At 37.6% G+C, this 22,285-nt stretch overlaps 3 protein-coding genes across 3 annotated transcripts; 2 read left to right on the forward strand and 1 right to left on the reverse strand.

The window, feature by feature from the left end:
- The first annotated feature begins 1,349 nt into the window (after positions 1-1,349).
- On the forward strand, positions 1,350-5,201 carry LOC130988845 (enoyl-[acyl-carrier-protein] reductase [NADH] 1, chloroplastic-like). Its single transcript, XM_057912796.1, has 13 exons — positions 1,350-1,605; positions 2,196-2,493; positions 2,694-2,803; positions 2,888-2,943; positions 3,031-3,115; positions 3,192-3,239; positions 3,777-3,851; positions 3,934-4,045; positions 4,123-4,174; positions 4,255-4,306; positions 4,391-4,448; positions 4,531-4,629; positions 4,825-5,201. Exons 2-13 carry the CDS (start codon positions 2,217-2,219, stop codon positions 4,980-4,982), a joined length of 1,182 nt encoding a protein of 393 aa, XP_057768779.1. The 5' UTR covers positions 1,350-1,605; positions 2,196-2,216; the 3' UTR covers positions 4,983-5,201.
- A 602-nt stretch (positions 5,202-5,803) lies between these two features.
- Positions 5,804-7,133, forward strand: LOC130988846 (uncharacterized). Its single transcript, XM_057912797.1, has one exon. The coding sequence runs from the start codon at positions 6,019-6,021 to the stop codon at positions 6,943-6,945; it is 927 nt and encodes a 308-aa protein (XP_057768780.1). The 5' UTR covers positions 5,804-6,018; the 3' UTR covers positions 6,946-7,133.
- An 11,280-nt stretch (positions 7,134-18,413) lies between these two features.
- On the reverse strand, positions 18,414-20,827 carry LOC130988847 (uncharacterized). The gene is made up of 2 exons (XM_057912798.1): positions 20,521-20,827; positions 18,414-20,088 (listed from the first exon to the last, which is right to left on the reverse strand). The coding sequence occupies exon 2, from the start codon at positions 19,755-19,757 to the stop codon at positions 18,516-18,518; it is 1,242 nt and encodes a 413-aa protein (XP_057768781.1). The 5' UTR covers positions 19,758-20,088; positions 20,521-20,827; the 3' UTR covers positions 18,414-18,515.
- Between the last annotated feature and the right edge of the window lie 1,458 nt (positions 20,828-22,285).

Consider the following 22,285-nt stretch of genomic DNA (forward strand, 5'->3'; position numbering starts at 1 on the left):
TCAACATGCTCAATAGAACTTTCTCTATTTTTTAATGTTTTGTTATTTATATTATTAGTTTATATTTTTACTTAGACGAAAAATAAATTATTGCAATGTTCGGGTTATTGAGATGAGTTTCGGCCTTTTGGCCATCTTTTTTTGCTGCAAGTTTCCTTTGGGCTTTTGCGGCTGGTACACTCGGCTTACATGGCTGGGTTATAGCTTGACTCTCGTTCAAGTTTTTCTCCATGCACCCGGTGTGCATTGTTTCATGGTGTTTTGTGTGGGAGGCTGGGGGCTGGTGTCTGCCACTATCTGTCCAGTGGATGGTGGTCGTTGGTTTGATTGTTTCAAGAGCTCCTGCTTGGTCGGGTCTTGTTTGCAGGCGGAGGTGTTTTGCCAGAGTTGTGCACGTCAAAGACCCCTCTAGGTCACCTCTTGCTCGCGTTGGCTTTGGTTTTGGTACGGGGTCTGGGCCGTGCTTGCATGTGGTCGGCTTTGGAGACGGAGGGCGGCTGCCGTGCATCTCGTTGGGTGGTGCTTGAGATTTTGCACTTCTTTGTGTCTTTGTTGGTTCTGCGTTCCAGCTTGGTTTCGTGTTGTTGCTTACTTTTTTTCTTTTCTTTCCTTTTTCAGGTGGCTAGAGTCGGGTTTGTTTAAGGACGACTGTTAGGCTGGAGTTCTGAAAACTTTCATTTTCGCTCTTCCACCTTTTTTCTTTTTCGTCTGCTAGACGAGCACTCTTTTTTCTTTTTACGGTTTTTCCTTTTGGATTTTCCGTAAAAGGGTTTTAATGAGGCTCGTCCCTTAGTCTACTTTTTATGTGCTTTCAAGGGTTTTCTTTAGATTTTTTCTTTTTTCTTTTTTCTTTTTTTATATAATCACATTTAATAAAATCAATTATTGCAACAAGTTTTATTTATAAATTTAAAGAACTTCAAATATTTAGTTGGTATTACTATATGAATTTGAGAAAGTTTTATTTATAAATTTAAAGAGCTTCAAATATTTAGTTGGTATTACTATATGAATTTGAGATGATAAGACACAATTAAATTACTTTTCAATTGGCTTTATAACTGGTACGAGTATATAGAAAAACTTTTCAAATATATAATTTTTTAAAAAAATGCTCTTTAAAATTTTTTGATTTCTTTTATTACAATTTTACTTGTCTTCTAAATTAATTTTCAATAAATTGTCTACTATCACATTGAAATAAAATATTAATTTATTTTTTTAATTCGAACTTATAATTTATAAGGTAATTTATTCCTCCTCTACAGTTGATAAATTACTCATTAGTATTCTAAAAAATGATAAGAGTTGGAGCAACAAAACATGAGTAATCCATAAATTTGTTTGATCAATTATTCATGTGTAGCAAGGGCAAGATCGTAAATTTGACGAGGTCTGCATCTGCCGAAATAAAACAGCTCACTCAGTCACTGACTCACTCACTCTCTCAACGGCACTTTCAAAGCTTCTCAACAGCCTTAACCAAACTGCATAGTTTTCATCGAACCCTCACGCATATTTACAAACACCATCTCTGCACATCACAATTCACACATCGCAGCACAAGAAAGGATTTTTTCTCTCTCTCAGAGCATTTCAAGCGAGGTGAGTGAGAAAATGGGCTCGTAGAATGTGGGTTCTACTGTGTAGATTGATCTGTTTCTTTACACTGTGTATCTGCATTCTTGGAGTTTGTTTTCTGTCTTTTTTTGTGGATTATCTCTCGTGGGCCGTTATTTTCTCGTTTTTTGATTGTGAGTGTTGGGTTTTTATGTTTTGTGCCTACTGTTGGAGGTTCACTGAGGAAGACAATTTTATGCGTTAATTTTAGTACAAATGTATGTTGTGATTTGGTTGTTGAATATGTAAACTATGTGAATCTTTTGTTTTACTGATTGATCGATGGATGAATCAAGGGTTTAATTCGTTTGATGAAGCTGCAGTTTTTGTTTGTGGAGAGTAAGGACATTGATAGACTAATTTAATTGTGTATTTTTCAATTTAAATAAAATACTACAAGATCAAGATGTCGTTTTTTCTATCCCAAAATGAGCTATAGATGTATTGCTGATGAAATTTGATAACACTAGAAAGTCTACTCTCAGTTTGGTTTTGATGTTTATGTTACCTTGTTATATATTTCCCTCGGAAAATGTAATGTAAAGTGAAGCTGACTCTTTGAACAACATTTACAGCATCCTCTAACTTAGAAGGACATGGCTGCGACAGCAACTCGTATCACACAACTTTTGGTTGCAAAGCCTTGCGTTTCTGCTTCCCACCAAAGTTCTAGATCGAGCATAGCATGTTTTGGTAGTGAAACCAAAGGCACGTCCTGGACAAAGCTTAGGAGTTCGTCGTTTTTACCTGCCACACAGACATTCTACAAGACCTGCCACAACAACGCTTCTAAACCTCAAAGGCATGCTGTAAAAGCAATGGCTGCTGGAGGTGATAAACAATCTTTGCCAGGATTGCCCATTGATTTAAGAGGTTGGACCCTTATTTTCGTAATGCCTATTTTGAAGTGGTTAAAATTTATATGTGCATTCTCCTTGACATTTCTATTTCATGCTTATCACGCACGAAGAGGAGTTTGCTGCTCATATTGATGGATTCTCTTTGTTTCCAATTACGAATGATTCAAGCTAGCGAACTAGGTTAATTACTAGCATATGTTGCATTGTGTGCAGGGAAGAGGGCATTTATTGCTGGTATAGCTGATGATAACGGGTATGGATGGGCAATTGCAAAATCTCTTGCTGCTGCAGGTGCTGAAATTCTTGTTGGGACATGGGTTCCAGTAAGTATTTGAACTAAGTGTTTCAGCATCGTTTTTGACTCTCTGAAATTATTGTTTATTACTAATGAACACCAACTATTTTAGGCACTAAATATCTTTGAGACCAGCCTACGACGTGGAAAGTTTGATGAGTCACGCGTGTAAGAAATAAATCTCTCATGTCTGTCAAGAAATACTTATCTTCCTTTGCTTTGTCTATTGACCATCTTGGGATATTTTTATTTTAGTCTGCCAGATGGTTCTTTGATGGAAATTGCTAAAGTATACCCATTGGATGCAGTTTTTGACTCTCCTGAGGATGTTCCTGAAGACGTAAGAAGAATTTATACTTTTGAGTTAAACATGTTGAATTTCTCCTATATACTAATTTATTTTTACCACGGTGCAGATCAAGGCAAATAAGCGCTACGCTGGCTCTTCTAATTGGACTGTGAAGGTCTTTCCATTGCACTTTCTTCATCTTTTGTTTTCCCATAAAGAAATTACTCCCTCCGTCCACGAAATGAGTACCCATTTGTGGACGGCACGAGTTTTAAGAAATGTATGGAGTGTAGTGTGAATAGTTTAAGGGTCCCACTTTTTGAGTGTATTAATTAAAGAGATGTGTGGGGTACACTTGCCAAAAAGGGAAATGAGTACTCATTTCGTGGACGGACGAAAAAGGAAATATGTGTACTCATTTCGTGGACGGAGGGAGTACTACTTATTACTGTAATTATTTCTTAAGTGCTTGAGGAGGATTCACCATAGTATATAGCATGCTACATGCTTTCTCGCCTCAAACAGCAAATGAAATCAGAAGTTGAACCTGAACTTTTTGCCCTATTAGCAGATACGATTAGACCCTTAGTCGTCTGTCCTCAAAACTTTCAAAACAAGAAGTTTGAGTTGTCTCACTTCTCGGGTCTGTTTAATAATTGTGTTATTTAATAATTAGTTCGCTTGACGAAACCAGTATTGTATTGTCTTGCAGGAAGTTGCTGAGTCGGTGAAACAGGATTTTGGCTCCATTGATATTCTTGTGCATTCACTTGCCAATGGCCCGGAGGTGATTATCTCATTCGCCCTCCTTTTTCTGTCGTTTACTTTTTTTAGTTGCTTGAAGTTACCATCTATCTTGAATCATGTAGGTTACTAAGCCTCTTCTTGAAACATCAAGAAATGGTTATCTTGCAGCCATATCTGCATCAAGTTATTCCTTTGTTTCCCTTCTCAAACATTTTCTTCCAATCATAAATCCAGGTATGTCACATCTTTTCCCATATAGCTTTTAGTGTGCTATCATAATGCATGCTTTATACTGCCTTTTATCCCGTTAGGTGGTGCAACGATTTCTTTGACGTACATTGCATCTGAGAGGATAATACCAGGGTACGCATACCCTTGATTTCTCGTGTGCCATATGGTTTCAACTACTTCCTTTCTTGGATTACATTGTGCCTTTCTTGCAGATATGGCGGTGGCATGAGTTCTGCAAAGGCTGCTCTCGAGAGTGACACACAAGTTAGTTCTCCAATTCTTAGTCTTCTCTTATTCATTTTCTTACACCATCATGATGTTGTGACAACTATTCACTCACTTTTTTAGGTCCTTGCTTTTGAAGCTGGTCGAAAACACAATGTGAGAGTCAACACCATATCCGCAGGTAATTTGAATCAACGGTCGGTTCTAGTTGATTTAGTACTTCAGTTCCGCACACTCTATAGTTACTCGTTGACATGTTTCAGGCCCGTTAGGAAGCCGGGCTGCAAAAGCCATCGGCTTTATTGACATGATGATCAACTACTCATTAGAGAATGCACCCTTGCAGAAGGAGCTTACTGCCGGTGAGTTAGTTTCTTCTCTACATACACATACACATACACATACACATACACATACACATACACATGCAGTTTTCTTTTAGAAAGAGTGTGTTTGAAATCCGCGAGCTTCATAGAAACGAGAGACATGGCGATTGGAGTGTGGTAGGGCGTCTAATTGTTGTGTTTAACCCTAATCTCAACGTTTGAATTGGACAGATGAGGTCGGAAACACTGCTGCTTTTCTGTCTTCGCCTTTGGCATCGGCCATCACTGGAGCTGTTGTTTATGTCGACAATGGACTTAACGCAATGGGAGTTGGAGTCGACAGTCCCGTTTTTCGGGATCTTGATATTCCAAGAGCCCCAAAGAATTGAAGATCTGCTGCATTCAGCACTGTGACATTAAAAAGACTTGATTTTTAGTTTTGATCTTCCAATAACTGTTGGGAGGCTTGCACTTCCAATTTCTGGGTTCAGACTCCAGAGAGAGAGAGAGAGATGCTTGTTTCTGTTTTTAGGAACAGTTAGTGATTTCTGCGAAAAATATGTTGTACTACTCTATATTTATGATCCAGCTGAATTTATTCCAGCAAATTGTTTCACTATCCACATATACATAATAGTAGTATTAATTTGGGAAATTCGACGAGTTTGTGACTAATGTTAATGAAATTGAATTAAAAAATCGTTTCTAAGTATAGCATGCCATGGTATTGCATATTATTGTAAATAATCAAATTATTAGGCATACCACAATTTTGACATATAATGTTTCACGGTTAACTCTTTCAAAATAATAAAGATAAATTCTTTTATTGCTCAGTTATGCAACATAGTACTATATATTACTGATACCCCTAGATGTCCAAATTTGATAAAGAGTACTTTATGTATCTTTCCAATAATTGCTGGAATAATTCTCACTACATTTATATATCATACTCAACTAAAAAGTACTGAGAGAGTAGCTTTTTTCTGAAATTAAGCATAAATAATTTATGGTTGCATTTTTGGAAGGATGGAAATAATCTTTTTCCTGTGCATTTCAAATCGTAACCAAAATATTCAAACAATAAGAGACGCACAATGTTTTAAATTTAAGGAAATTTTTAACCGAGATTTGATAAATCAAATTGATCCGAAATATTTTGAATTTGAAATGGCTGAATCAAAAAAATTCAAAATCGTATACTTAACCTGTGATCACACAAATCATTATCTCAATTTTACCCCTAAGATTCCTTCAAATAAATCGCATACACACATCTCAAACCTTATACTCTCAAGGGCAAAACGGCCCCTCTACATATGACAAAATTTGCAGAGTAAACAAATCAGACCCAATTTCTCTTCACTCTCTCACTACAAAACAGAGGTGCAGCTGAATTGAGAAATAATCACCCAGTTCAGTATGAAGGCATCAATCAAATTTAGGGAGGAGCAGAGGCCACTGCTGAGAGCTAAAATCCCCATAAACATTCTCAATTACCCATTTCAATCGGGGGTTGTCGCCGGAGAATCCAAAGAATTATCGCTGAATCTCAGCACCTACTTCGAATCTGGTCCTTCCCTCAAATTCGCCTACCGCCCAAACGATTCAGAAAGCCCCTTCAGCTTCATCTTCAAGACTGGAATCGGGCATTACGGGTCGCCGATCCGAAGCCCTCTCACCATGAGCGCCGAGTTCAACGTCATCGGCTGCGAAAACCCTAGCTTCTTCATCCGGTTCAAGCCCGATTTGGGCGATTTCTCGGTCAAGAAACTAATCTCTTCCGCCATCGTCAGGAAATTGGGGGGGAAATCGAACCCTGGCGCCGCCGACGAGGGGAATTTCGTCAAAAATGTCGCCAGCCTTTTCCCGGCTGTTGAATCGAAGGCGGCGGCGGGCTGGCTGGTGAACGGGATAGTCAGAGGCACGGACCTGACCGCCACGACGGCCCTCCCGTTGCGAGATTGCGCGATGATTAATTTCCGGTGGGGGCTTAGGGTTCCGCGGAGTGGTGATTACGACGCGTTGGGGGTGCAGCGGCGGACTGATCGGGCGGGTGGGTATAGGCTGCCGCAGCTGGTGATGGACAAAATTGGGATCGAACACGTGGCGAAAGCGGATTCGAAGCCCGGGCCCACCGAGGAGTACGGCAAGCTGGCTGGGGCGTGTTTGGAGGTGAAGAAACAGCTCGAGGTCATTCAAGCTGAGAATGGCTCCTTGAATAAGGCGTTGACCGATTTCAGATCGGATTTGGCCGCCGGAAAAATGGAAATCGTGCCCCAAGATCACCGGAATATGAAGGATTCCGGTGCCGGAGGTGAACCCAATGAAGGATTGAAGGCTGCATAATCTTGTTTGTGAAGTGATTAATGCATGCTTTATTTGAGGTTTTTGTTGCATTTCAATTTCATTGATATACTAAGTGAAAGTATGTTAGTTTTGTTTAGGGTTTTTTGATTGGTGCTAAAGATTATGTGATGGATGTGATTGTGTAAATTTCTATGCTTTGAGAAAGATTTTGGATGAATTTTCATGCATGTTACTGTATTTTTGTAAATGGTATTTGAGCTTCCTTCCCAATCATGAAAGATCTGCGATAAGGAGTTCTTCTGCGTAGGACAAGAGGTTAAACAGGTCATTAAGGTTATGTTTTAAATGGACACATTTTCTCGAATTTGGTTTTTGCTCCAGATTTAAGAAATTGATTTCTAAATTTATAAAGTTTCATTTTTATCTCAAATTAATCTGATGATCAATTTTTTCTTACGCTCACGCCTGAAATGACACTGTGGCACATTTATGATATGTGAAAATAAAATAAAAATAAAAATAAAAATTTCACATCATCATCTTTCTCAACCTTCCTCACTCTCAAACCTTAATTTCCCATATCTCCATCCGCCGCCCCCTACCTCCACCATTTCCATTTTCCCTCATCTCCACCACCACCGTTTTTCCTCACCTCCACCACCACCACCACCTTTATTTTCCCAGTAGACCTATGAACCTTTATCTTCTCTGCTCTACCCACAATGCATGGCTTGCCCAACTCATCTCCTTTGAGCCACCTTCAGAGGTCCCCATCCAACTCCATCCATCCCTCTTCTCCCACAATTTTCGTCGCCTCGCCTCCCCCCCTCCTCTTTTCCCCAAGATTTCCACTGCCTCGCGCCCTGCAAACCCTCCTCCTTCATCGATCCACTGCCCTCCACCCAGAAAACCCTTATTTGTCATTCTCACCAGATTCATGTGAAGCAAGGCGGCCCTAATTTCTGAGATCCGGTGCGGCAGCCTTGTGAAAGCAGCAGCCCTAATTTGGGGATCTAGAGTTTTGGGGAAAAATGGGAGGCGACACCGTTGTTTTGGTTATAGAGGAGAGTTGAGAGTGGACACCCAATCTCTATTCTCACTGAGAGAGAGTCTGCAACACCCCAAAAAATGATGCAATCTCGTGGAACTTCTTCCTGCCAGCCCGCTTCTTGGGGCTGTTGAGGGCCGGTGGTGGTGGCAGCAGGGGGCGGCGCCGGCGGTGGTGGGGGGAGGGGAATTAGGGTTTGGGGGTAAGGGGGAAGAAGAAAGGGGGATTTTTGTATTTTTTTTTAATTCCACATGTCAAAAAAAAATCCAAGTTTCATTTTCGACGCGCCACTGTGTAATTTTCAGCGCCACTATATCATTTCCGACGTCCACATAGGCAATTGATCGATCACGGGACAAATTTGAGAGAAAATGAAACGTTATGGGTTTTGAAGTCGATTTTGCAGATCTGGAGTAGAAACCAATTTCGAGAAAACGTTATAAATTTACAAGCAATTACCCCTTTATAAATTGATGCAAATATTATTTTTAAAAAATGTTAAACCATCATCAAAAATTCATTTTAAAAAAATATTAATAATACTGCAATATTTTTTGTTAAAATAAAAAGTGAGAAAATGCGGTACAACAACAGAATGAGATTCATTATTTCACAATTTTATATGCGTCACTATGTCTCATTCTTATATCTATTATTTTACAAATATTTTTTTAAAAATAAAATTTATTATAATACTATGAATTATACTTAATTTTTATTCAATTTTTTTTAAGTACTTCATTCATCCATGATCAATGTTCCATTTTTTTTTTTTTTTTGCAGTGTTTGAGATAATATTTGTATTTGGTTGAAGATTTCTTGCCCCTCCTCAGCTTCTTTAATGGATCACTTTATTGAGTTTGGGAGTTTGGGCAAAACAAAGTTGAAAAGGTTATATTCAACATCATTTGGCAGTGTGTATGTTGGAAGTTATGAAAACCAAGGAACGATAGAATATTCAAAGAGATGAGCTTGGATGTTGCTAAAGATGTGGATGAGAGTATTATTTGCATTTGGAGATGCGTCAAGGCAATGCTTCCTCGTAAATTTTGCTATTCCGCTCATGAGTGGTTCTCTGATCGTATTTGTTCTTTACCTTCAAGTATTCCTTAGATTGGGGTGGTGTTTTTTTTTCTTTTTTCTTGCTAGTATGAGCCTTGCTATGAATCTGTTTTGTTTGGTGCTCTAGTACCCCTGGTACTCTCTTAATGCAATAAATTTTATTGACTTAAAAAAAACAAATCCCCTTGTGCTTTTTGTATTTAATTTTGTTATCCTATTTAATCTTTGGTGGGCTTTTTGTTTAAATTTAATTTTGTATTAAGTATTTTATTTTAATTAATGTAATGTTTTGAGTATTTTATTTTATTTTAATTAATATAATCTTGAAATTTAATTTTAATGAAATATTGAATTTTAAAATAGAAGAGTAAAATTGAGATTAAATGAAAATGATGATTATAGCGTCGTCTCTTATAGAGCCAATACATTGGCGAAGGGAGACGCTAATTGGTGGGACCATCAATTAGTGCCTCTTCTTAGCGTCTTCCACTGTGGATGCTCTAATAGCTTGGCGCAAAATGATCGGCCTCTTTTATGGGTAATTAAACCACCCACATGATATCCACGGGTAATTATTCTATTTGAACTATTTCATTTTATTATTTAATGGTTCGAGTTCGATCTGATTCTAATAATTAATTAATTAGTTTTGAACATAAATCTGAAATAATTTTAATAATTTTGATTCGAATAAAACCCGCCATTAGCAGTCCTAATTGCATTAAATGTTTTGCCTACCTATACTTTTGTTAGGATTCTTGGAATTATGTATATAGGCTATCATGAGATGCAACGTTCATTGCACTAAATCTAAAAAAGATTCAAAGTTTCATGCACAGGCACTATCAATGCATTCTTTTTTTCTTTCTGTGGTAATTGTTTTGTATTTCCACGTGGTCGATGAGCAGACTTTTGAGACCTTTTGCTTGGACTCATCAATCAACTTTGAACCAACCAAACAATTTGAACTTCTTTTAATGATAAAGCAAGCTGTTTGAGGTTCTTAGTCTTCAAGTTTTACTAAAAATATACAGATTAATGTAGTTTTTTTTTTAGGAATATAGATTAATGTAGTTGGTGACTACCCGTTTACACAATTCATATTCTCATATACCCGATATAAGTGTATAAATTACATCTTGATACGAATAATATGCTAATTTTAAATTTGTGATTTTCGTTCAGTCTTAACAAATTTACACAATTCATATTCTCATATGCCCAATATAAGTGTATACGTTATATCTCGAAACGGATAAAATACTAATTTTAAATTTGTGATTTTCATTCACAACTTTACATAGTAGTCACTCCATTTCTTTTGATAATATATTTTTTAGAGTTACAATCACGCTTACACATTAAATCTTAGAGCATCTTCAATGAATCAATGGGAGGTGCTTAAGAACATCCGCAACGCTCTACTCGATCTCCCCTACTCGAGGGCTACTCGACCGCTCGAGTATCACTCGATGGGCGGTGAATAGGGCGCATGTTGTACACGAGCCTTTATTAAAAAAAAATTAATTTTGAAATTTAAAAAACGGCTCTTTTGGGCAGAATACAATTTTTTTTTCCAGTTGATTGGACCGTTTGTGCTTTTTCTTTATTTATTTTTTCTTTTTTTTCTCTTCTTTAAATATTCCTTCTTCCAACCTCTTCACCATCTTCAATCTTCTTCCACTTCCATCTCCTTCCACCATCTTCAATCTTCTTCCTCTATCTATCAACCTCCACGGATCCACACAACCCAAACATATATGATCCAAATTGGTGCCCCGATCTCTCCGCCGATTATCATCCCAATTTAGCAGGATGCAACTTGGGGGATGACCCTCCAACCGGCGAGGAGGAGTCACCGGCATCCCATAGTTCCTCCAAACCGAAGAAAGGAGGCCGGAGGAAGGAAATCGCCTACAAGATCAAGCATGACAAGAAGGCGCCGGAGGAAGGAAGGATTGTCCGTCTTACCTACACCCTCGAGGAGACGGACGTCATCGTTCAAATTTGGACGGAAGAGACCAACGACGCCATCCGTGGTGTCGATCAAAAGGGGGAGGCGTATTGGTCACGGATTCTCGACCATGTCAACCCCCTCATCGGCGCCAACCTCAAACACCGCCAAATTCAAGGGCACTGGGCCCAAGTGAAGCGCGGATGTGCGGCTCTGGGAAAGTATTTGGACAGAGACGCGCACCCAGTGGCCTTCCGGTCATTCGGACGACATGCTCCGGGACAAGCCCAAATCCTCTTCAAAGGTAGGAGCCCAAATAAGAGCGCATTCAACTATTGGAACGCGTGGAAAATTCTCTGGAACAACCACAAGTTCAAGTCGATGTACCTCGAGGGAGACGTGCATTCCTCAAAAAGAATGAAGACTACGGAGACGGGAGAATTCACCACATCGGCGTCGGGCGAGGAGATCTCGTCTTGCCGGCCAATTGAAAACAAGGCTGCGGCGAGAGCGGCGAAGGGGAAGGGGAAGGCGTCGCAGAGCTCGGAGCCTCCACCCGAATTCGTGGAGAGGTTGGACAGGTCCGGCCAGAACTTGAAAGCAATCACCGCCGAATACGCCAAGAAGAACGAGCTCAAAAGGGATGAGCTCGATATGAAGCTCCTCAGCACGGATACTACGCACATGACGGATGCACAAAGGACATTACACAACTACATGGTCCAAGAAGTGCTCAAGCGTCGTGGACTTATCTAGAGTAGGTTTTTTTTTGGTATGTTGTAGGATTTTAAACTAATGCAATTTAAATTTGAATTAAATTGTGTTATTTAAATTTAAGCAATTAAATTTATATGAAAATCATAAAAATCAAAACTAAAAAAATCAAGTAGGCTATCAAGTAACCCCACTGTGGCCTCCTTTACTCAATGTGGTCCCCTACTATCAAGTAAACTATCAAGTAAGCCCATTATGGATGCTCTAAGGGGGGTCTTATAAGGTGGTCCCACCCTTAGCACCTCCTCTCTCCAATGCAAAGTTGCTTAAGGGGATGCTTAAATCTCCATTTCCATTTAATCTCATTTCTACACTTCTATTTTAAAATTTAAAAATTTCATTGAAATTAAAATTAAAAGTGAAGAATGAGAGTAGATAATTGTAGAATTGTATTTTTTGGAGTATGAAATAGTGGTATTTATAGAGGTAGGAAAGGAAAGAAAAAAAACCTAAAACTAGCCGTTTCCACCCCCTGCGCCAACGGTTAAAATATTAATAATAATAAAAATTGAAGAGAGGAAACGGTCACATTTTTTTTTAAGTTTTTTTCTTCATTTTTTTTAAATCGCACGCGTCCCAACACGCGCTCCCCATTCTCCCCCCTTCGCCTCGGTTCTACGCTTAACACCGGGGACGCACCGCCACGGCTCTCCAGTGCGCGCGGTGCCCCCTAGTTGGATCGACCCGGGTCTTACGAAGAGCGCTGGAGATGCTCTTATAGATGATTCAAATCCTCTTGCAGATTTATTACTCTTGATGTTTAAAAGGGGGGAGAATGAAGTTCAAAATTTTGGAAGACCCCTAAAAAAATGATTTTCTTCGACATTAAACTTATAAATTCTATAAAAAAAGTACAATTAAATCAGTTAATAAATTCACTAATATATGTAGCTCGTGACTTGTACAGGTTCAAGTACGAGTTTTAAATATGTATCGTTTATTAATTAATTCAAAGATATAATAGTGCAAAAGTTATGTACCACATAACACTCTCCAACTGTAGATGAACAGTATGCAACTGTTTATGAACAGTACCCGGAGCGTAACTTCCAGCAGCTCCATTTTTCACCGGTGACGCTGCTGTCTTCGGCCATCGTCCAAGGCGGAGCTCATCGCCGACATCGATATGAATGAGTAAAGCTTGGTTCCACCACCGTGAACATGGAATTTCAGGCCATGTAGAGAGAGAGAAGAGTCCTTTTTCTGCGAGCTTCCACAGCCACGATCGGCGATCTTCATCCTCGCCGCTAGCTTCCACAGCCAAGATCGGGCGATCTTCCACAGCCGCGATCTTCCACAGCCAAGATCGAGCGATCTTCCACATCCCGCGATCTTCCACAGCCGTTGACCGATAACTTCCACAGCCAAGATCGGCGATCTTCATCCTCGCCGATTCTGGGCGATCTTCATCCTCGTTGTGCGAAGAAAAGCTGGGCGATCTGGTTTGAGGAACAGACTTTCATCTGAAGCCAAAAAACCATGTGAAGCCAAATGAATCCCATAGTAGGATCGTTTCTCACCGGTTCCAGCTGCACGAAGGGAAGTCGGCAGTCAGTCCTCACCGGTTCCAGCTGTTGTTCCGTCCGTCTGATGGCGTCAAACGGCGGCAATGGCCCCTCGAGCGTTGGTTGGTTCCCGCCGCTGCCTTTGGCTTTCGGTGGACTCAGTTCACCGGGCGACAGAGGGGCGCTCAATCTGCCGGTCGTCTCTAACAATTTTCCTAAGCAGCCTCAATCTTTTACTACTCAACCAAACCCTGCGATGGCCGTCCCGTCTGCTCCGAAGGTGCCTGCTCTTCGGCTTGGGGGGCCGACCTCGGCTTTGCCGCCACTGGAACAGTTCGACGGGAATGGTCAATCTAAAGCACAGCAATCTAGTCGATCTTTTGCGGATACTCTCAAACAGACGAAGGGAAGTCGGCAAGCTGATGTTCCTGCCTATGACTTCACGGTTCTACAGCCTTCTTTGGTGAACGATAAACCCTGTCTTATCATTTCGGAAGGGTTCCATCAACGACAAGTGCGATCATTCTCTCATGCCCTGCATGGCCGGATTATCCTTCGCAAGGGGGATCGTCCTCGTTTTGCTGCTGATTTGCATGTCGAGTTACAGCAGTTATGGAAGCCGGATTTATCTTGGGAAATTATTCCTCTGGGTAAAGGTTACTTCACCCTGAAATTCTGCTCTGCGCAAGATATGGCACTGGCTTTTGCTAAAAATACATGGAAATTACATCCGGGCATCTTGCATTTGCGGACTTGGGTCCCAAATTTTGATCCATACAAGGATTCATCCACTAAAGCACAAGTTTGGATTCGTGTTTTTAATTTACCTCACGAGTATTGGCATCCGGAGGTGCTTTCTGGTATTGCTAGACATGTAGGGGCACCAATTGTTATTGATGGTTTATCTGCTCATGCTTCTGTGGGTCATTTTGCGCGTATTTTGGTTGAGATGGATGTCTCCAAGGCTGTGCCTGATTTTTTTGATGTCAAATGTGGGGATTGGGTTTTTGTTCTCGAATTCGGATATGAAGACCTCCCATATTTTTGTCACTCTTGCTGTGTTGTTGGCCATGCTACTACCTCTTGCAGGAGATCTAAAGAGGGGAGGAATGATACTGAGGGTCAGCCAGCTGGCAAAGGAACTGACCCAGACCCTGTTCAGCAACATCGCTCCAACTGGAAACAAGTGGATCGTAAACAGGCCTGCTCTGAGGCTTCTCTTGAGATGGTTGTTTATGAGAAGGGTGGAATCCTGAACCCCTCGAATCGTGACTCTGCTCTTGGGGATGACGAGATGGACACCTTCCCGGATTCAACAAGGAAGGAAGCCGTTGGTTCCCTAAATCTTGGATCTGATGCTGCGCAGGTGGAGGTGGACCTTCACAACCCCTTTGCTGCTCTGGAGTCGTTGGATGCTGAGGTTCAGTTGGATAATGAGGTTGTCTCTGAACACTCGGTTGGTGATAACAGAGCGGACAAGTCTGTTGGTTTGGAGATTGTTCCAGTGATGAATGACACTACCCGACTTCCGGTGGAAAATACTATAGTGTCAGATACACAGGTTGATATTGTCACTCTGCATTGTAGCAATACAGACATGGCTTTGACTGTGACGCCAGGAAAGGCGACAATGGAGGATCCTCCCATAATTCGCGGTCGTGGCCGTCCGAAAGGGGCTTCCAAGAAGGGGAAGCTTTCTGATTCCTCTATCAAGCACCGACTCCGGCGTATAATCAAGAATGGTATGTCCTCGGACAAACAAGCAATTGGTCATGTCGCTGGTGCTATTTTGCAGGGAGCCGTTCTTGACTCTTCGTCGCCAATGGAGTTCTTGAAAAAAGTGCAACATGCTCATTCTGAAGGCGCGGTTATGCAAAAATTTGAGATACTTTCTTCTTCTTCTGACGCTGCTCGGGCTATGTCGACCGTTGTTTCTAAAAGATGGGGAGATATGCTTGACGACGAAGATTCTTTTTATGAGGATGATCCTCTAAAAATGTTCTCTTAGTCTTGTTTGTTTTTCGGTTTCTCGTGGCTTCTCGCGGGTGCTTTCACCTGTTTTTGTTCTTTTTATTTTCCTTTTAATAAAATTTCTATTACTATATCATTTTATAGAGTACTAATTTTATGAAATTCCTACAGTCTTCTAAACCTACTTTTTGTGTTTTTTCCCCCTCTCACTTGGCCCTTAAAATTTGAACAAGATAAAAGTATTATTCAAATGTCCCATGATGTCTTCATAGCTCTCGTCCTTTTTTAAAGAGATAGAAGATATATGTATATCATATTTGAATTTATCAAATATTTTTTCGATTTACATAAAAAAAAATCTAAAAGAGGTTGGTAGGAGCTTTAAGAAAAAAAATTTAATTGTTTATTTAATGAGTTAAAAAAAGATTCCACAAATTAAAAAATATGGAGAAAGTTAGTGAGATAAATGACCTCACAAATTAAAAAATGGTGGATCCATCAATGACAATATATGTAAATATGTGAGAATCTTAAAAGTAATAATTAGTGAGACTATTTCCAAAAAAGGGGTTATGACATATGTACAGGGACGAAAGAAAATGATAAATTATGACTTCTTTTTGGTGGACGAACGGAATAATAACTATGTTATTATAAATTAGACCATACATCCAAACAAATACAAGTACAATCTCACATCCAAACAAATAGAACACACATGCCACCATTAGTGGGTTCTGAACCAATGACCTTTAGGAAGAGAAATCTTTGATGCCTCAACTTTGTCGCTTGAGCCAGGTCTCCCCTACATCTTCATAGCTCTTGTTCATTTTTGAAGATAGTAGTAATATTTTATCGTTAAAAATGGGGGCTCTATAGATAGGTATTCAACAAGTATGATTGGTTAATAAGAGTTGATTTTTTCTTATGATAAGTTGATTAAACAAAGTTGGTCCAATAGCTACTTTAGTAGCTGTAATAGTTATAGTAAAAATTGAAAAAAAATGTTTCCTTTTAATTGACTATTATAAAAAATATTACAAAATTTATATTAGCTGAATTTAATAGAAATTCTAAAAAAAATGTTTCCTTTTAATTATTGTAATTTTTTATTTTAAATTTAATGAAATTTTCAATTATAAAATTTGATGCTTATTTTATTTAGAATTCGATTTTTGAAAAATGGGATGAAAAATCTGTAGAGTATATGGGCGTCTTTCCCCTTCTCTGAGGCCGACGACGACTCAATTTTTTTACCTTTCCCTTTGTTGCGCTTTGTCGCTTTTTGGCCTATAGGCCTAGTCGTGATGCACTGATCGGAAGATCTCGTCTTGTACCCCCCTCAAAGGCATTTATCATTAAGAGTTTAATGCATTGAAGGCTTGAGAAAATAGCGAGAAGCCCATAGGAGAAAATGTTGAGATCGATGGAAAATTTGATTGGTTGGAAAAGCAATTGTTGAAGTCATGTTCCATTCTTTTTGAAGAGAAAGAACAAAATTTAAACTGAAAGAAGAAAGGTATAAGCGTATATTTAGATATGGTGTTAAAGTGAATGAAAGTATGAGGTATTTATAGGAGAAATTAGATAAAAAGAAAAATGAAAATTGTTATTGCAACGACTGTTTCAGGAAAACAATAATAATAATAACGATCAAATTCAAAATTTAAAGTTATTATTAATTAGTGCTTACATAGCACGCGTCCACACAAAACACTTTCGCGCATGACTCGCAAATTCGAGCCCTTGTTCAAGCTCGGGGCACGGCAACATGATGGGTCTCACCGAGTGGGCCCGAACCTTTGGGTCGAGCCCCATTGTACATACTCTTATATTGATCATGATTATTATCTATGGAATTATTCATTTGGAATATTCAAATTTTCCCCAAAATCTCATTCAACCTCACGATAGAATATAAGATTTTTATTATTTATGGCCTAAATTTCCGGGTGTTTTGTAGAAATATCATGACTTGTAAGATTTGAAAAAAAAAAGTACAAGCATTTAACATTCATTAATTAATTAATTATATAAAATAATACATATTGGAGGCATCCTATTCACTCTCAATTATAGGTAGCATCTCCTATATTCATTATTTTTGGCTATTTTAAATCATCCATCCCATATTGAATTTATACTAAACTTCATCAATTTATAATCTAAATAAAAAGCTTAATTTCCATGCATACATTAGCTCATCTATCATTTCCACATTGATATTCTATTTAAATTTAATCATAGAAAAATTTATATAAAGAAAAATACTTATACTATATTTCAAATAAATAGTTTTCCATATTTTTTTAATAATTGCAATAGTTTTTCATATTAAATTTTGAGTGGACTTTAAAAATGGCCACTTTGAAATAGTAAAAATAAGAATTATCTACTAAATTAAAAAAAAAATGGTCACACTTACCATTTTACCCTTAACATAAAAAAACTTGAAAATTATCCACTAAACTCGAATTCACAACCAAGATTATTCTTAGTTGTGAATTATAGCTTTAAAACTTGAATTCACAACTAACACTAATTTTAGTAGTGAATTCAAGTTTTAAAACTCGAATTTACGACTGACACTATTTCCAGTTCTGAATTCAAACTTTAAAACTTGAATTTACAACTAGCAATAGTGTTTGTTAATTCAAGGTTTAGAATTCGAATTCACAACCAACACTGGTGATTCAGTTATGAATTCATCAAATTAGTTGTGAATTGAAGAATATTAACAACTCAAACTCACCTCTATATTAGTAGCTTCAGAATTTGATATTTTCATGCCAAAAATTTACAAAGAGAAAACAGAAACACACAAATCTACAAAAATCATAAAACTAAAAGCAAAATCTAACACTTGACAAATAAATCATTCACAATCCCAATCGTTAATCAAGTTTCCCCATCGTAGCATTCACTTGGCTCGACATTAGTTTCCCAATTGCAACATTTGGCAGATAAATCATTCACAATCCCACTGTTAATCAAGTTAACATAATCTCTCTCTCTCTCTCTCTCTCTCTCTCTCTCTCTCTCTCTCTCTCTCTCTCTCTCTCTCTCTCTCTCTCTCTCTCTCTCTCACACACACACACACACACACAAACAATAAGATCTGGTGGGAAAGGGGACATGGTGGTGCTGGCTGCGTTCAGAGACGCCGACAACGATTCGCCAAAAATGGGGTGGCATGCAGGGCCGGTCCTGGCAAAAATGGGGCCCTGGGCGAAACTAAAAAAATGGGCCCTCAATATATTTTTGCGCGCAAAATATTGAAAATAAAAATATTTCATTACTTATAAAAATGACTTCGTCTAGCGTTTTTACTCGCAAAATCATCTACAACATCGTCCAAATCTATGTTATCTAAAATCTCTTTTTTTATACATAATATTGCCAAGTCATTCAATCTCTCTTGGCACATTGACGATCTCAAATATGTTTTCAACAACTTTAACTTTGAGAAGCTCCTCTCAGCTGACGCAACAGTAACCGGCATTGTCAACATGATTCTATAAGCAATTGCAGCATTTGGATAACAATCTGCACTTTTCACAAATTCAAGAATTTCAATAGCAGATATTGTCTCATTTGGCAAAGTCACTTGTAATATTTTTAATTCCGTAAATAGATCATCTAACTTAACATCAGATAGATTATCATGGGTAAGAGCAGAGTTCAGATTAACACAACAATTTCTCAATTCATCATTATCCAATGACTTTAGAACTTTCGAATCAAATAAAAAACCAAATATATGTTCAAATGATTTCAATTGTTCAAATCTAGATTTTAAAGAACCAATTGCCATGTCCACAATAACTACAAAATATTCAATTCTAAATGACTCCTCCGGTGATAATGAAACCTCAACATTTTCTCCTTCATCAAATTGTTTTTTTCTAGTAATACGACGTTTTGTTGGAAATATTGGCTCTATGTTCATATTAGATGCAATGCTTTTAGCAATATCCAAACTTGAATTAAAACCATCATTTCTATATTTTTCAAAATATGCAATTAAACCTTCTAACTGATTCATGACAGAGTTAATGCACATAGATTTTGATTGCAATTTTTTACTCACCATGTTTACAATAGATAAGATTTCATACCAAATAACCATACCAAGTAGAAATTCAAAATTTTCAATTGATGTAGCTAAACTTTCAGCTTCACTTTTTGACTTTGCATCATCACAAATATCACATAAATTTAATAAAGCATCCCTCAGTTCAACACATTGAAATCTAATTGCTTTAACACTATTAATACGACTTTCCCAACGTGTATTTGACAAAGATTTTACAGTCAACCCTTCAATATTACCGAGTAAAACTTTCCACCTTTTAGTAGAACTTGAAAACAATGTATATATACGTTGTACTATTCCAAAGAAAGAAACTGCTTTCACACAAGAATGTGCCATATCACTTAAAGTTAGATTAAGACTATGGCAAGCACATGGCATGTATAACGCTCTTGGATTAATATCAAGCAACCTTTTTTGAACTCCTTGGTGTTTTCCTTTCATATTAGAACCATTATCATAACCTTGTCCCCTAACATCTTCAATATTAAGATCAAGTGATTTTAGCACATTTTGTAATTCATTAAAAAGTCATAAACCAGATGTATCATCCACCTTAATAAACTCTAAAAAATACTCTTCTATTTTCACTTTGCTATATGACATATCAACACATCGAATTATCAAAGTCATTTGCTCTTGGTGACTAAAATCTGGTGTACAATCAAGAATTACTGAAAAATATTTTGCTTCCTGAATGATAGAATAATAGCACCTGGAGGCTGGAGAAATTGGAGCTTGAGAGTTTGTAATAGGTAGCCCCAAACTTGATAGTCTGCAAATTATAAAAATACAATTAGAAAAAGGCATCCTTATATCTATCGAATCAATACCAAATTAGCATTAAAAAATTAATTTGCAGACTACATCCTATAATCCTAAATTAGTTTAGGAATACATGGTTATTGCTTATGATAGTCTGGCTATTGCGGCTATATCATAAATTCCTCCTAATGCCAATTGCCAAACTAGCATTAAAATAATAGAATAATTTGGCTTGAATTAGATAATGCCAATTAACTAACTTATTCGTCCTAATGCCTCCTAATGCCAGTCTGCCTTTTTTCGTGATGTATCATGTAGTTTGCCAGAATTTTTCCATGATGACTATATCCTAATATTTGCCGAAGCGGCGAAGTCGAAGATATTAAAAAATGAAAATCAACATTAAAAATTTAAAAGGATCAGAACAATCGAACAAACTTACCAATTACCAGAATCCAGATTCCAGAAGACAAATAGACAATGAGGGTACAACAACAATCTTCGCCGCTACGAACCCAAACGAAGACAATCTGTAAATTACAGTGTGAATTTTTTTGCTCAAGAACAAGAAGGACAATAATCAAAGAGTAAATTGGTGAGAAGAATTAATTTACCTCATTCTATTTATACAACTATATATGTGACTGATTCTGATTCAACGGTAAAAATTGAGAAATTGAAGAGATTAATACCTTCCCCATGAAATAAAATCGGCATCTGCAACGGCTTGAAGCAGAAGACGAAGCGTTTTTTTTTTTTTTTTTTTTTTTTTCCGAGAATTACGCTTGGAAGTCGAAGATATCTGACGATTGGTATTTACAGATAACAGATTTTGGGCCTAATTAACAAGCTAAATATTTTTGTTTAATTATGGGCCTATAATAACTAATGAAATATAATAAAAAATTTGGGCCCTCAGATTTTTGGGGCCCTGGGCCGTCGCCCAGGCCCGCCCGCCCCCAGGGCCGGCCCTGGTGGCATGTGGCGATTCCCCCATAAATGGGGTGGTGAGATTTCTGGAATTGAGCGAATCAGAGAGAGATTGAATGAGAGTTGAGAGTGAGAGTGAGAGAGAGAGTGAGAGTGAGAGACAAGTGAGAAAAAATAGCTAATTTTTTAAGTTTTTAATGTTAGGAGTAAATTTGTATTTTTGCACAAAAAATGGCTAAATTTTAAGTTTTTTATATGAATGGATAATTTTTATTTTTAATAAATCAAAATGGCATTTTTATATATTGACTCTTAAATTTATATTAAACTTCATAGTTCAAAATCTAAAAAAGTTGTAATTAGATTTCAATATTTGAAAACATAAATAAAAGTATATAAGTTTTTTGAAATAAATAGGATTTTCGATTGTGAATTTACAACTGAACTGAAACAGTAAATTCACAAATGAACTTAATCAGTAAATTCACAACTGAACTGAACTCAAACCCTAAACCCTAAACTCTAGTTGTGAATTATTACGATTGTGAATTCACAACTGAACTGAACTGAAACACTAAACCCTAGTTGTGAATTATTACAATTGTGAATTCACAACTGAACTGAACTGAAACCCTAAACCTAAACCCTAGTTGTGAATTCACAACTGAACTGAAACAGTAAATTCACAAATGAACTTAATCAGTAAATTCACAAATGAACTTAATCAGTAAATTCACAATTGAACTGAACTAAAACCCTAAACCCTAAATCCTAAACCTAAACCCTAGTTGTGAATTATTATGATTGTGAATTCACAACTGAACTGAAACAGTAAATTCACCACTGAACTGAACTGAAACCGTAAATGACTCAACCTATAACACCTCTAGTTTGACCCAGTGTCATCTCTCAAGGAAAGTCTTAAAGGGCTTCTAATTGTATCGCAGGAAAAACAGTAAAGAAAGCAGTAAAGAGTTTGAATTTTAAAACTGAAACTTAAACTTGAATTTAAACTTAACCTAGGCAAGAATTTAAACAACTCAAATTAAACCTAACTTAAGAAATTAAATACTTGTAATTTAAAAACCAACTAATCTAGGCGTGAAACTAAAGTGCATAATTTAAATTGCATGATTGAAAAGAAAGCATAAACATAAACGCAAAGCATAAACATGATTAAACAAAATAACTTGAATTGAAATACAAAATACCGTAAATGTCTTGAACTTGTAATTGTGTCACTCAATCACAATCCAAGAATAAACTAAAAACTGAAT

The sequence above is a fragment of the Salvia miltiorrhiza genome, chromosome 6 (assembly GCF_028751815.1).
Source record: "Salvia miltiorrhiza cultivar Shanhuang (shh) chromosome 6, IMPLAD_Smil_shh, whole genome shotgun sequence".
Classification (NCBI taxonomy): domain Eukaryota; kingdom Viridiplantae; phylum Streptophyta; class Magnoliopsida; order Lamiales; family Lamiaceae; genus Salvia; species Salvia miltiorrhiza.

Coding starts and splice junctions, on each gene's coding strand:
- LOC130988845 (XM_057912796.1), top strand. CDS start 2,217: ATGGCTGCGACAGCAACTCGTATCACACAACTTTTGGTTGCAAAGCCT. Junction 2,944..3,030: donor AAGTTTGATGAGTCACGCGT/GTAAGAAATAAA, acceptor TTTTTATTTTAG/TCTGCCAGATGGTTCTTTGA. Junction 3,240..3,776: donor CTTCTAATTGGACTGTGAAG/GTCTTTCCATTG, acceptor ATTGTCTTGCAG/GAAGTTGCTGAGTCGGTGAA.
- LOC130988846 (XM_057912797.1), top strand. CDS start 6,019: ATGAAGGCATCAATCAAATTTAGGGAGGAGCAGAGGCCACTGCTGAGA.
- LOC130988847 (XM_057912798.1), bottom strand. CDS start 19,757: ATGAAAGGAAAACACCAAGGAGTTCAAAAAAGGTTGCTTGATATTAAT.